Raw genomic sequence first — 12,550 nt, 5'->3', positions numbered from 1 at the left:
AACACGCATTTCCATGTCTCTTTTCCCTTCTCTACCATTCTTCCAAAATTATAGTGTAGTTGTTTGTCTTTCATCTCCAAAGTCAAAAGACTCAATATCATCATTGATCATCAAAGAACTCATGATTTTAATCTTATATGCAGAACTGTCTTAATTCTGACTTCTCTCCAGACCTTCCCAAAATGAAACAAGTGCACATACTGGGGGTCATTTATCAACACTGGGCAAATTTGCCCATGGGCAGTAACCCATGGCAACCAATCAGATTGCTGCATTCATTGTTCTACTTGCAGCTGGCTTTAAAAAGCTAATCACTGATTGGTTGCTATAGGTAACTAGATAACAAATTTGCCCAGTGTTGATAAATGAGCCCCATTATGTACAAATTATGAAGGGAGTGGAACACATATATATCACTGCATTGCATGGTATGTGCACATATTTTATTTACCTATGAAAAATGCAGTGACCTCTTGCAGAAGATGGTATTTTGAAGTTGCTGTGCATTGTTAGCTAATAAAAAAAATTATATTTAGAAATCAGCAACAGGACCCAACACAGGATTTTTAGATTTTCAGCCGGTCAACCCTTTCCATTATTGAAACTGCACCAGATGAATAAAAACAAAATGCTAATCGGTTGCTATGACTGGATGCAAACATTATCAGTATTACTAATTCTTGTGGGCTGCTAAATTTGGCATAAACAAGCATGAAAAATGAAAGCTTTCCCAAGGACAGGATATTTACCATATGAGTATTTCATGCCACAAAACACTTCAGGCTTTCCCAATGCTTGCTCCTTGCACTCACATTTCCCTGAAAAGAGAAATAAAAGTTAAAAACTATCAGTTTATATTAGAGGCATGTTTCCCCAAATATAATCACTTTCTCCTACATATGGAAGAAACATCGGCTCTGTAATTAGGGTGCCATGTGGTTCTAATTTGATTGAAGTTAAATTCCATATAAATAAAAGTGTATCCAAAGTGGTAATGTGATTCACAGACACTACTGCTGCCTGTGCTTTTTCAAGTAAAACACTGATATTAGTGCAATCCCAGTAAGTGTTTCCAGTAGAAATGTGTAAATGAACTACCCAAGTACCTCTAATTAGAGTCACAGTTAAAGGCAATGTAAACCCCAAAATGCAATGAGGTTTTATAAAGGAAATGGCAATTCTATGCAACTTTCCCATGTAGATTAATTACAATTTTTCACTGGTTTTAAAATTGCATACAGCTTTATAACTGTAATTAAACGTAACATCTGTCTTTCTCTATCTATTCTCTGACATGGTAAATGGTAAATGGTAAATGGTAATGGTCACAATATTCCTTTTACCACAGGTTAACTGCCTAGTCTAATTTTTTACTCCAATTTCTCCTCATCCAAACAATTGCTAAAGCTTTACATCTGCCTAACAACTGCCTAATAGTTGTATGAACATATTTATTTACAGTATATAGCTCTAATTGTGAATGCAGTATGTGCATTTTTACAATAATTAATAGCATCGACAGATGGAACAAACATTGCAATAAATAAACAGAGTTACAGAGATTAAGTGCCATGCAGAGACAGAGAAGGGAGGTCCTTGCATTGCAGTTTCCAATCTGTTATCCAATCCACTTCACATATTGTAATCCACCATGTTTTTAACAAAGTTGGAATAAAAGTTACCTTTTAACCTATACGGATGGAAACGGAGTGCTCGTCTATTCTTGAAAATTGTAATCCACAACTGACTAATAGGCAGGAACTCTATTGTTTATGCTACTAATTACTAAGTATATTATATATGTAGGTGGTATTGTATTATATACAGGCAATACAAGCTTGGCTTGTGGTTTCCTTATTCTTTGCAATGACCAACAGATTTTCCCTGATCACAATAATTTTAGGTCAAACCCCCTGCTGGTTCCTTGTAAAATGACCGTTAGACTGACAGGTGGCAAACTCAACGGAAAACAGTTTCTACAATGACAGTGGGCCTCATGTATGCAGAGAACAATGTGATCTGTTAGGGGGGTTCCCTTTTTTTCTCTTAGTTATCAGGGAGCTGCAACTCCTTTACATCATCATCATCATCATCATTTATTTATATAGCGCTGTCAAGATACGCAGTGCTTTACACAAATTCTAACTAATGCAGCATGTTTAACTTAGGCTGGTAGGCAGCATGCCAAGAGACAATTAGTGGCAAACCACCTACCCATCTTTCATTTTTAACTAACAAAATGTGGAATTGCAAGCATTTTGCTAATCTCAAGAATTCCAGCTGGACAGGCAGGAAATTGATTGTTATTGCCCTTTCATAGACGTTCATTGTAATCAAACAAAAAGGAATTAAACTTAAAAAACGTCTCTCAATGTACCATGAGATGCAAAGCCAGAGCACACCCATGCAATCATCAGAAAGAATAGCCCTTTAATTACTTCCATCATCAAAGCAGAAGGTTCATACAGAGTTCCCTCTGGTGTGATGGAGCAGTATTTAGTTACCAGTCCACAATGCTTTAATGATGAGTAGCCGTGACTTCATTCACAGGTTTATTATTATTGACTAAATAAACTTATCTGTCTAAAACAAATAATATAGCTCGTGTAATCTCAAAAAAGTATGGGAAAGCTAATAAGATATGATGTGGCAAATGTACAGCCAAAATAATTATTGTATCCTTATTAGATGTATCCAATTTCATAGATGGAGGATAATCATTTGCCACAATCACTGGATTGCACCGGATGTATTTGGCAAAAGCTCTTATTATAAAAAGTGTATTAGGGTGGGATTTAAGTAAATATAAATGCTAACTAAATACAAAAGCCTGCAATACTGCTAGTAGATATTCACGTGGCAATGCTAGGTACCCTGTGGAGAGCAAATTCCTATTTTTGTGTTAAATATACAGCAGGTTTCACATCAAGGCACTTTCCACTTCAGACCCTAGGGTTTTGGGGGTCACAGGGTAGAGTCTACCTGGCAGGGACCCAGGTTGTAATGAAAGAGTTAATGTTCCTCCTGAAGCCTCAGTACAGGTGAGGAATATGGAAGACTGCATTTATTATTATACTTCTACAGTTTCTGTGTTGGTGGTGGTGGAGGAAAACATTTGGATTTCTACTTCAGTAATAAATCATGTAACCACTTTTAACATGACTTCAGGGTCACTGCATAGACTATTATAAAACAGCAGGAATTAAATGTACATCTAGAGATGTCCCTGTAATAAGATGATATAAATTATGCCAGGCCATGCCTGAGAATGTGCTCGAGTTGTAGATTTTTGTTTGGCTGCAGCTCAACTCAGAGGTTTTACAATGGAGCTCACACCCACTAGCCAGTATTCTAATCACAATATGATCTGATTTGGTCACTTTCATGAAAGTTAAAACATGTAGAAACAGATGACATGTGCATATGACACTATGCCGAAGGGGAGTTTTTTGCACTTTTTTTGCGTCTGCATCCAGTGGCAGCATGTGGAAGTCCTTTGGAATGCCTACTAGTTTATGTGTCAGTCAGATGCAAGACACCAGAGTGAATGTGGCTGAATCATAAGCCTGATTTTTAACCTGTTCCAGGCTGCAGTGCAGTACAGAGCTTGCACCACCAATCACACTGGTACGATGTTCTGTATATTGGCCTTAAGGGGGGGTACTTGGCTCCACTTTCTTATTATTAAAGGGAAAGAGAAAAGCAGTCACAAATATAGCAATTGTGTATTTTATAACTTTCTGGATAACAGGTTTTCAGACCATACAAGTCTTGTTAGCTGACGTGACTGCCATAAAAGTTCATAATTTTCTCAGTGAATCATTATCTTGGGTTTGCTGCTTTTCTTAGCTGTCATGATTCATATAAAAAAAACTATAATATGTATTTCAATGATGCCCTATTTATAAGGAAATGTTGTTATCTGTTTATTTTAAACAATAAGTTTCAACATTTTGCACCGATGAGATCTAACAAGATTGAAACAGGCTGTCTGCAAGTTTGGATATATGGCTCTGAACTATTAGGCTGTATCTGTGCGATGCAAAGGTGGCCACAAGGACATAAAGGAGTGATTTGCATGTCTTCATCCATATTGCCTTAGACCGCGCTATGTATATATAGGGGTGCCAGTTTTTCAGAAGGGCTGCCTAGGTCAAGACAGTCTGCCCAAATAAGGAAAACCAGGCAGGATCTCCCTTGATTGACAATCGTCAGAGCCCCGCCACATGGAGGCTCTCGCTCCACCTGCAGCATCACTGACCATGTCATGGCTCTGCCCCCTGACTCGATTGTGGGCCACGGAAAAGTGGCAACCCTATGTGTGTAACATGAGGCATGTAAATACCTTCTGTTTACAGAAGGCTTTATGCTGCTTGTCTTACATTGTAAAGGGTTTTTTAAGCTCCTTTTAGCCCAGCTCACCCTAACCAGGTCGGTTTCTCTGCTTAGCTGCATGTTCCAAAGTTTTGCACTGATGATATCTAACAAGATAGAAACAGTCTGCAAGTTTGGATATATGGCTCTGAACTATTAGGCTGTATCTGTGCTAGAAAACCAGCACTTCTGGATGCATAGTTGGGACAGGGACATAAAGCAGTGATTTGCATGTCTCCACCTATAATGCCTTATGTGAGAGTTAAAATCTAATTTAGGCATGTAAATACCTTCTGTTTTTAGGGCGGAAGGGCGGAAAATTTTGAGGGGCAGCATGCCACCCAACCGCATGTAGACCGCATTGCGGAACTGGGGAGCCCCGATGAGTGTGTATTTGTGGGCGCCGGAATAGGAGCTGGGGCATGCGCTCACATGGGGGGTGGGTGCGACTGCGTTCATTTTAAACAGAAAGAACACTATTAGGGCATACCTTATTACAGCCAATTAGGAATTATTTTTCTATATTCTAAGTGCTCCAGACTGTTTGGATCCTATAAGTCTAATGCCCAATGGGGGCTGATCTCAGCCTGTGTGGCATTAACCTAAGGAAGGGGTATCCAAAATGTATATTGGGATCTACCAGTAGACCTATAGCTGGTGATCAGTGGACGAATATGCCAACAAACAACTTGTCTAAATCACCCTCCTATTTCATTCAGATATTTATTATGTTATGGTTACAGAAATAGTTGTTTGTTAAATATAGCAATATCATTTTTTTCATAAATCAATATTTAAGTAATAAGTTCCATGGAACAGAATGCTAACAATGCTTTTATGGATGTAGAGCCTATTGGGACAGACCTCCCATTAGTAAAGTATTGGCACTCCTGGCCTAAGGGGTGCAAATTTGCCAAGATGTTTGTATATTAGCCCTACTTTATGTATAATGGAGGTCTGTATATAGTACAATTCCTAATTAAATTGTTGTGGAGAAACACGGTACAAATACTTTTGTGGATAGATGTATAACAACAGCAAATTTTGTTTTATCAAACGTCATATATTGTTAAAAACCTTTTAAATGAGCACAGTTTGGTAAGAGTTGTATTCCAAATGAAGTGTGCCCAGTTTATATGTCAATAAGTATTTTCACTGTATTTTTCTTCAGAATGCTATACAAGAATTTAATTCCTTTGCCAAGTTTTTTACCAACTCAACAGAAGTGAATGATTACTAGATCAGAAGAAGCTCTTGGAACAGAATCATCTGGATGAGAAACTGCACATTTCTTTCTGATTCAGATATGCTACTTCTAGTGCCAAGATCTTTATGAAGATAAATAACACTTGGACAATATCTTCCAGACAACGTTGAAAGGAGGGGAAGATTCAGTCCTATACAAAGAACCAAAGGCTTATTAATTTAATATTAGCTTGCTGAATACTGTATGTCCTTCCCTTCAAACCTAAAAAAGGATGAAAAGTGATATAAATAAAGTAGAAAAATAATGGGAATGTGAACTGTTTTTTAAATGACTGGACATAAAAGCAAAGTATGCTTAGGCCTGAAAAATAGAATTGGATTGTAGCAAAGAGCCTCTGTACATGTGTTTGGACCTTAGTCATGTTCTATACTTTTGATGTTTGAGGGAAATAAATATGGAAATATTTTAATAAAGTCACACACACACATATATATTAACAGTACAGGAGGTGTACATCTGTAAGGTATGACCAGACCTTACAGCATTTCCATATAATGCCATGTCATTGCTCTTGCCATATTTACCTTAGATGGGGCATGAAATGAAGCATTTATACTGTAAGTGCAAATATGCAGAAATATAAAGGTTTTGCTATAAAAAAAAAACAAAAAAACAAAGTGGTGTCTGAAATTTTTATCAGTTTAATATTTCTGCATAAATATGACCTTAAACCCAATCTGTTTTTACACAAGTCCTAAGACTACATAACAAGAATACAATTAAACAAATTAGTCAAAAATATTATATTTATATAATTCGTTGATTTTGGTTGAAATAAGACAAAGGCCCATTTTGTTCAACCCCTCTAAATTAACCTCAGTGCACATGTATAACATACATAAAAGATCTATATATGCACACACATATGTAAACTATAAATTGTTCTTTTATTTATTGAGGAAAATGATCTTAAGTGGCTTATTTCTGTGTAGCAAAAGTATGTGAACCATTTAGTAACTGGTGTGCCTCCTTGGGCAACAATAACTAAAACTTTTCCGGTAAATGTTGATCAGCCCTGCACATCAGTTTGGGGAAATTTTAGACCATTACAGAACAGGTTAATCTAAAGGTGTTGGTGGGTTTCCTCACATGCCTGATTGATGTAGTTTTCAAACATTTACATATATAGGATTAAGATTAGGTATCGGCTATTCCAAAAAAGTACCTTACTTCTGTGCTTACCATTCTTTGGTAGATTGACTGTGTTTGGTATCATTGTCCTGTTGCATGACTCACTAACTCTTGACCTTTATTTCAAGGACAAATAAACGTAGTGCAGCACATATATAATAGCATATATAGTTGTTTTGTGAATCTTTTCCTCTAAGCGCTTAAATATGGGCACTTAAGAAGGAAGAAAGAAGAGGATCACCCCATGGTGCTCTTCTGAGAAAAATCCCTGGCCTGTGTTGTTGTTTTTTATTAAGCAAGGTGAAGGGCACCAGTGTTACACCAGTGATTTTCATTCAAGCAAAAAAAAAAAAACCCTTATTTTTGCCTCACAGAACACAGAACCAGTAGCCTTCTGACTTATCCACATACAGTAGTCTTTAGCAGCAAACTAGTATCAATAGACTTGGATAGTAGTATTCCAACAAAGGTGGACATATTAACACTGACATTTGCCAATGAAAGAGGGGTGTCCCTGAGTATTATATGCTTTTCTTGTTGTAATTTTTGTTGGTCAACAAATCCTGGAATGAGTAACAATGGTGTTAAATTGCCTCCATTTGTAAAAGAGTGGACTGGAGGCTAAGTAAGGCAGGTCCTCCCACACACTTCATCATCATTCCCTTGACTTAACACCTGACTCAATTTTTCTCTTTAAATGAATTCAGTATCCTGGAGTTTCACATACTATTGGCACATACAAATACAGTATGTACATATTCATCAAGCTCTGTGTGTTTTAACCCATTTGTTTAGTATGGTTCTTATTACCTAGTTTTAGGTAAAAGATCACGTTTTAGGTCATATTTATACAGAAAAAATTAAATTAGAAAGGGTTTCACAAATGTTAGCGTATCTTAACTCCTAGGAAACACAGATCCTGCTTACAAGCAGGGTATACGTTTGCTTTAATTATTTGGTATGAAAACAGAAACAACTTACCTGAATGGCGGAGAGCTGAAAATCCTTGTTCATCTTCCCAGGTTCTGGATAGCTGACTCTCATTATACACAGACTTTAGTTCAGGAAATTCACGATACCAGTCGATATCCATACTGTGAAGTAAAGGCATTACATTGTTTAAAACTATCAACATAGAGTGTATTGTTCAACCTTACATTTACAAAGTGAAATAGTAAATAGAAAATTGTACTTCAGCTTTAAATCAAATAAATCTAGGCTTACTGGATTTAAATTATCTACAATAAATGTTGGCATGCAAAATAGGTTAACAGTCTTCTCAGAGAAACACAGCAGTGTATTTGGATTGGCTGGATCAGCCTCTTTGCTATAAAGAAATTACCTGACCCTGGTGGTCGAGCAGGCAGCAGGGACACCTGCCGTGCTGCTCATGGGGACGCCAGCAGTCCTGAAATCTGGCGAGCCGATGTGTGCTGTTTCCTTATACACGCGCTTCCGTTTGACGCGGATGAAAAAATTTGAAGGGGTATTTGACAGTTACTCATTGCCCAACGTAGGTCTATTTATAATAGTTCCTGGGTGCGTTTATAGTGTGTTTCTTCTGTGTTTGACCCTGTCTGTCCCTGTTCCTGCCTAGTCTGCTGCCAGTCCTGACCCTAGCCTGTACCTCGACCATTCTCTCGGATCCTCTTGAACCAGCTATCTCGGTATTATTGAAGTTAGTTCTGGGTTTGGGACTCCATCCATTACATTGCATTGGGCCAGATATACGCTGCTCGAGCCACCGCCTCTTCCGCTACAACTGAGGCCATTCTCCCAAGTCTCCTTCATCGTCTCGGAGAACAGGAGGCGAAACAAGACCAGATAGTCCAACGTCTCCAGGGACTATAAGCCAGGCTGGATCAAGTTCAGCAGTAACTGACTGCTCCTGTGTCAACTCTCGTTCAGGCAAGCAGTCCCCCACCTTCTCCTGTGGGTAACCCCTTCATTGAGCCAAAGATTCCTTTTCCTGAAAAGTTCGCTGGGGACCGCAGCAGATTTTTTTGCTTTCCAGGAGGCCTGTAAACTCCATTTTGGCTTCCTACCCCACTCTTTCCTGATGGAGGAGTCAAGGGTACACTTTGTAATAACCTTACTGCAAGGGGATCCACAACTTTGGGCTTTCAGCCTTCCTCTTGCGATCCAGCCAGTCTCTCCTTAGATGCCTTTTTTAAAGGGATACTGTCATGGGAAAAAAAAATATTTTCAAAATGAATCAGTTAATAGTGCTGCTCCAGCAGAATTCTGCACTGAAATCCATTTCTCAAAAGAGCAAACAGATTTTTTTATATTCAATTTTGAAATCTGACATGGGGCAAGACATATTGTCAATTTCCCAGCTGCCCCAAGTCACGTGACTTGTGCATGTGCATGTGACTTCAATCACTCTTTACTGCTGTACTGCAAGTTGGAGTGATATCACCCCCTTCCCTTTCCCCCCCCCAGCAGCCAAACAAAAGAACAATGGGAAGGTAACCAGATAGCAGCTCCCTAAAACAAGATAACAGCTGCCTGTTAATAGTAAAAACCCATGTCCCACTGAGACACATTCAGTTACATTGAGAAGGAAAAACAGCAGCCTGCCAGAAAGCATTTCTCTACTAAAGTGCAGGCACAAGTCACATGACCAGGAGCAGCTGGGAAATTGACAAAATGTCTAGCCCCATTTCAGATTTCAAAATTGAATATAAACAAAATCTGTTTGCTCTTTTGAGAAATGAATTTCAGTGCAGAAGTCTGCTGGAATAGCACTATTAACTGATGCGTTTTGAAAAAAACATGTTTTCTGATGACAGGATCTCTTTAAGGTAATGGCCATTATGTATGATGATTGCGAATGTGCCACCTCTGCCGATGCAGCCATATGTAATCTCAAGCAAGGCAAGATTCGAGGATTATTGAACATAATTCCGCCGTTGGGCGGTAGAGACAGGCTGGAATGATATGGCCTTGAAAAGTCAATTCAGGGCAGGTCCGGCCGCGACTATTAAAAATTATTTGGTAAATTTGCCTCCTCTATCCTCCCTAGATTCCTTTATGCATCTGGCTATTCAGATTGATAAGAGGCATAGGAGAGACACCAGGAGGAGTTGTTCACGGTTACTTCTTTTAAGTGTTCCCCTGACTTGGCACCAAAACCCCCTTTTGTTGCCCCTAAGCCCTCCAAGGAACCCATGCAACTGGGTACCACCCTTTTATCCTCTGAAAAAAAGGATCATAGTGGGTTATGCAAATACTGTGGGGAAAAGGGGCATTTATGAGACACTTGTCCCAAGTGGCTGGGAAACGGCAGAACCTGAAGAGTCTGGGAAGTCCTGTTCAGGGTTATGCCATTTCTACTCCCCAGCAATTTTCTTCTTTGCAATTGTTTCTCCTGGTCTTCTTAAATTGGGACAAGGTTTGCATACAAGGTGCGGCCTTCCTAAACTCTGGGGTGGCAGGTAATTTTTTGGATATGAGCTTTGCACAGCATACCCTTTAAACCCCTAATTCCATTGTTCCAATTAGTGGCCATAGATGGAAGTGCCCTAGGGAATGGGTTAGTGCCATCCTCTTCTGGTAACCTCACTATATCCTTAGGTAACCATGCTGAGCAAATTTAATTTTTTATTATCAATTGCCCACAAACTCTTATAATTCTAGGCCTTCTATGGCTGCAGAAGCACAACCCCCAAGTGAACTGGCTAACTAGTGAAATGCAATGGGGGACAGCTTGCAAGCTGTCCTGCTTTAAATCATCTCATGTCCTGGCTGCAACTTCTTTGGAAGGCTTGCCTTCTCCTTATTTTTCTTTTGCTGATGTGTTCTTGAAAAAAGCTGCCAAAACCCTTCCTCCTCATCGGCCTTATGATTGTGCCATTGAGTTAATACCAGGGTTGTCTCCTCCTAACGGTAGGACCTATCCTCTATCTTTGCCTGAAACTCAGGCTATGGAGGAATATATTAAAAAAAAACTGTAACAAGGCTTTATAAGACCATCCTCTTCTCCAGCAGGGGCTGGCTTCTTTTTTGTCGAGAAAAAAGATGGGGGCCTAATAGGGATGTAGCGAACCGCCGCCGATGTGTTCGCGAACGCCGTTCGCGAACACCGGCATAATTTGCGAACTGTTCGCGAACTGTTCGCGAACTTCGATCATCCGAAAATCGTTCGATTCGAACGATCGAAGGATTTTAATCGTTCGATCGAACGATTTTCGTTCGAATCGAACGAAAATCGTTCGATTTTAGCGATCGAATGGTCGAATGGGCGACCGATTTTGACGCGAACGCCTATTGGCGAACGTCGCGCGACGTTCGCGAACTTGCGGCGGACGCGAACAGTCGAAGTTCGCGCGAACTAGTTCGCCGGCGAACAGTTCGCTACATCCCTAGGGCCTAAGACCCTGTATTTATTATAGTGGTTTAAACAAGATTATGATTAAGAACCATTATCCCCTTCCCTTGATTTCTGAACTCTTTGATGGTTAGACAGAAAGAATGAATCAGTCCTTAGAACAATATCTTAGATGTTATGTTTCCAGCAATCAGTCACTCTGGGCAGACTTCCTTCCCTGGGCTGAGTTTGCCTTTAATAATGTTACGCACTCGTCCACTGGGGAATCTCCATTTTTTGTACTGTTTTTGGCCATAATCCTAGAGCCTTTTCATTTTAAGATTGATCCTCTGATATGCCTGCAGTAAATTCCTTTGTGGATCATATTTCTATAGTTTGCCAGAAGGTTCTGAGTATCGTATTGGGGACAAGGTTTGATTATCATCTAAAAATATTCAATTGAAAGTCCCTTCTGCTAAATTAGGACCTAAATTTATTGGTCCTTTTTCTGTGTCTGAGATCATCAATCCCAGTACTGTTCGTCTAGAACTCCCTTCTGAGCTTAAAATTTTTAACTTGTTTCATGCTCCTTGTTACAGCCTGCCAGAGCCATAAGACAGTCTTCTGCACCTTGAGGGCCAGCCGGAGTATTTGGTGCAGAGGTTGGTGGATTCACATCTTTCTAGGGGTAAGCTGCTCCATTGGCTATGGTCCTGAGGAGAGGTCTTGGGTCTCTGCCTCTGAAGATAAGGCTGATTGGTTGGTAAAGCAGTTTCATACCAGGTTCCCTGACAAGCCTAGGGGTCCTGTGGCCCCCTCTAGAGGGGGGGGTAATGTAAAAAAAATACCTGACCCTGGTGGTCTAGCGGGGTGGCCTGGAATGCCCACCCCACTGCTTGCAGGGACGCCTGCAGTCCTGAAATCTGGCATGACCATGAGTGCTGTTTCCTTATATGTGCGTTTCAGGGTTTGACACGCGTTAGCGTCATTACATCAGCGCGCATTGGAGCAAAACTTGAAAATTTAAAGGGCGAGTTGACAGTTATTCATTGCCCAACATAGGTCTATTTTTGAAAGTTCCTGGGTGTGTTTATGGTGTGTTTCTTCTGTGTTCGACCCTACCTGTCCCTGTTCCTGTCTACTATGCTGCCAGTCCTGATCCTAGCCTGTACCTCGACCATTCTCTCAGTTCCTGTCTTGAACCCGTTACCTTGGTATTCTGACCCAGCCTGTGACCCTGACTATACTTTGTCTCTCAATTTGGTACTGCACCTTTCTGACTGGTATCAACCCGGCCTGTCCCTGACATCGCTCCTACTCTCCTTTTCTGTTCGCACCTACGGTTCCCTTGCTCGCACAGAACTCTTTCCCTGGTTCTCCCACATTAAGACCTGGCGCCATCTGAGTAGAGGACGGCTCCACCCAAAGCCAAAGGCTGCTGCTACAGGCAGAAGAGTAGGCTTAGA

General features: G+C 40.1%; 1 protein-coding gene across 1 annotated transcript in view; it reads right to left on the bottom strand.

The window, feature by feature from the left end:
• The window catches only part of ntn4.S (netrin 4 S homeolog), a 79,317-nt gene that overhangs the window by 7,494 nt on the left and 59,273 nt on the right, over positions 1–12,550 (bottom strand). The window contains exons 7-8 of the mRNA XM_018256005.2: positions 7,754–7,866; positions 750–818 (exon numbers count right to left, since the gene is read on the bottom strand). Of these exons, the coding sequence (XP_018111494.1) occupies positions 750–818; positions 7,754–7,866 (182 nt within the window). The remainder of the gene's footprint in view (positions 1–749; positions 819–7,753; positions 7,867–12,550) is intronic.

The sequence above is a fragment of the Xenopus laevis genome, chromosome 3S (assembly GCF_017654675.1).
Source record: "Xenopus laevis strain J_2021 chromosome 3S, Xenopus_laevis_v10.1, whole genome shotgun sequence".
NCBI classification, from domain to species: Eukaryota; Metazoa; Chordata; class Amphibia; order Anura; family Pipidae; genus Xenopus; species Xenopus laevis.
Note: the sequence above shows the minus strand (reverse complement) of the source record. Positions and strands in the feature narration are given on the sequence as shown.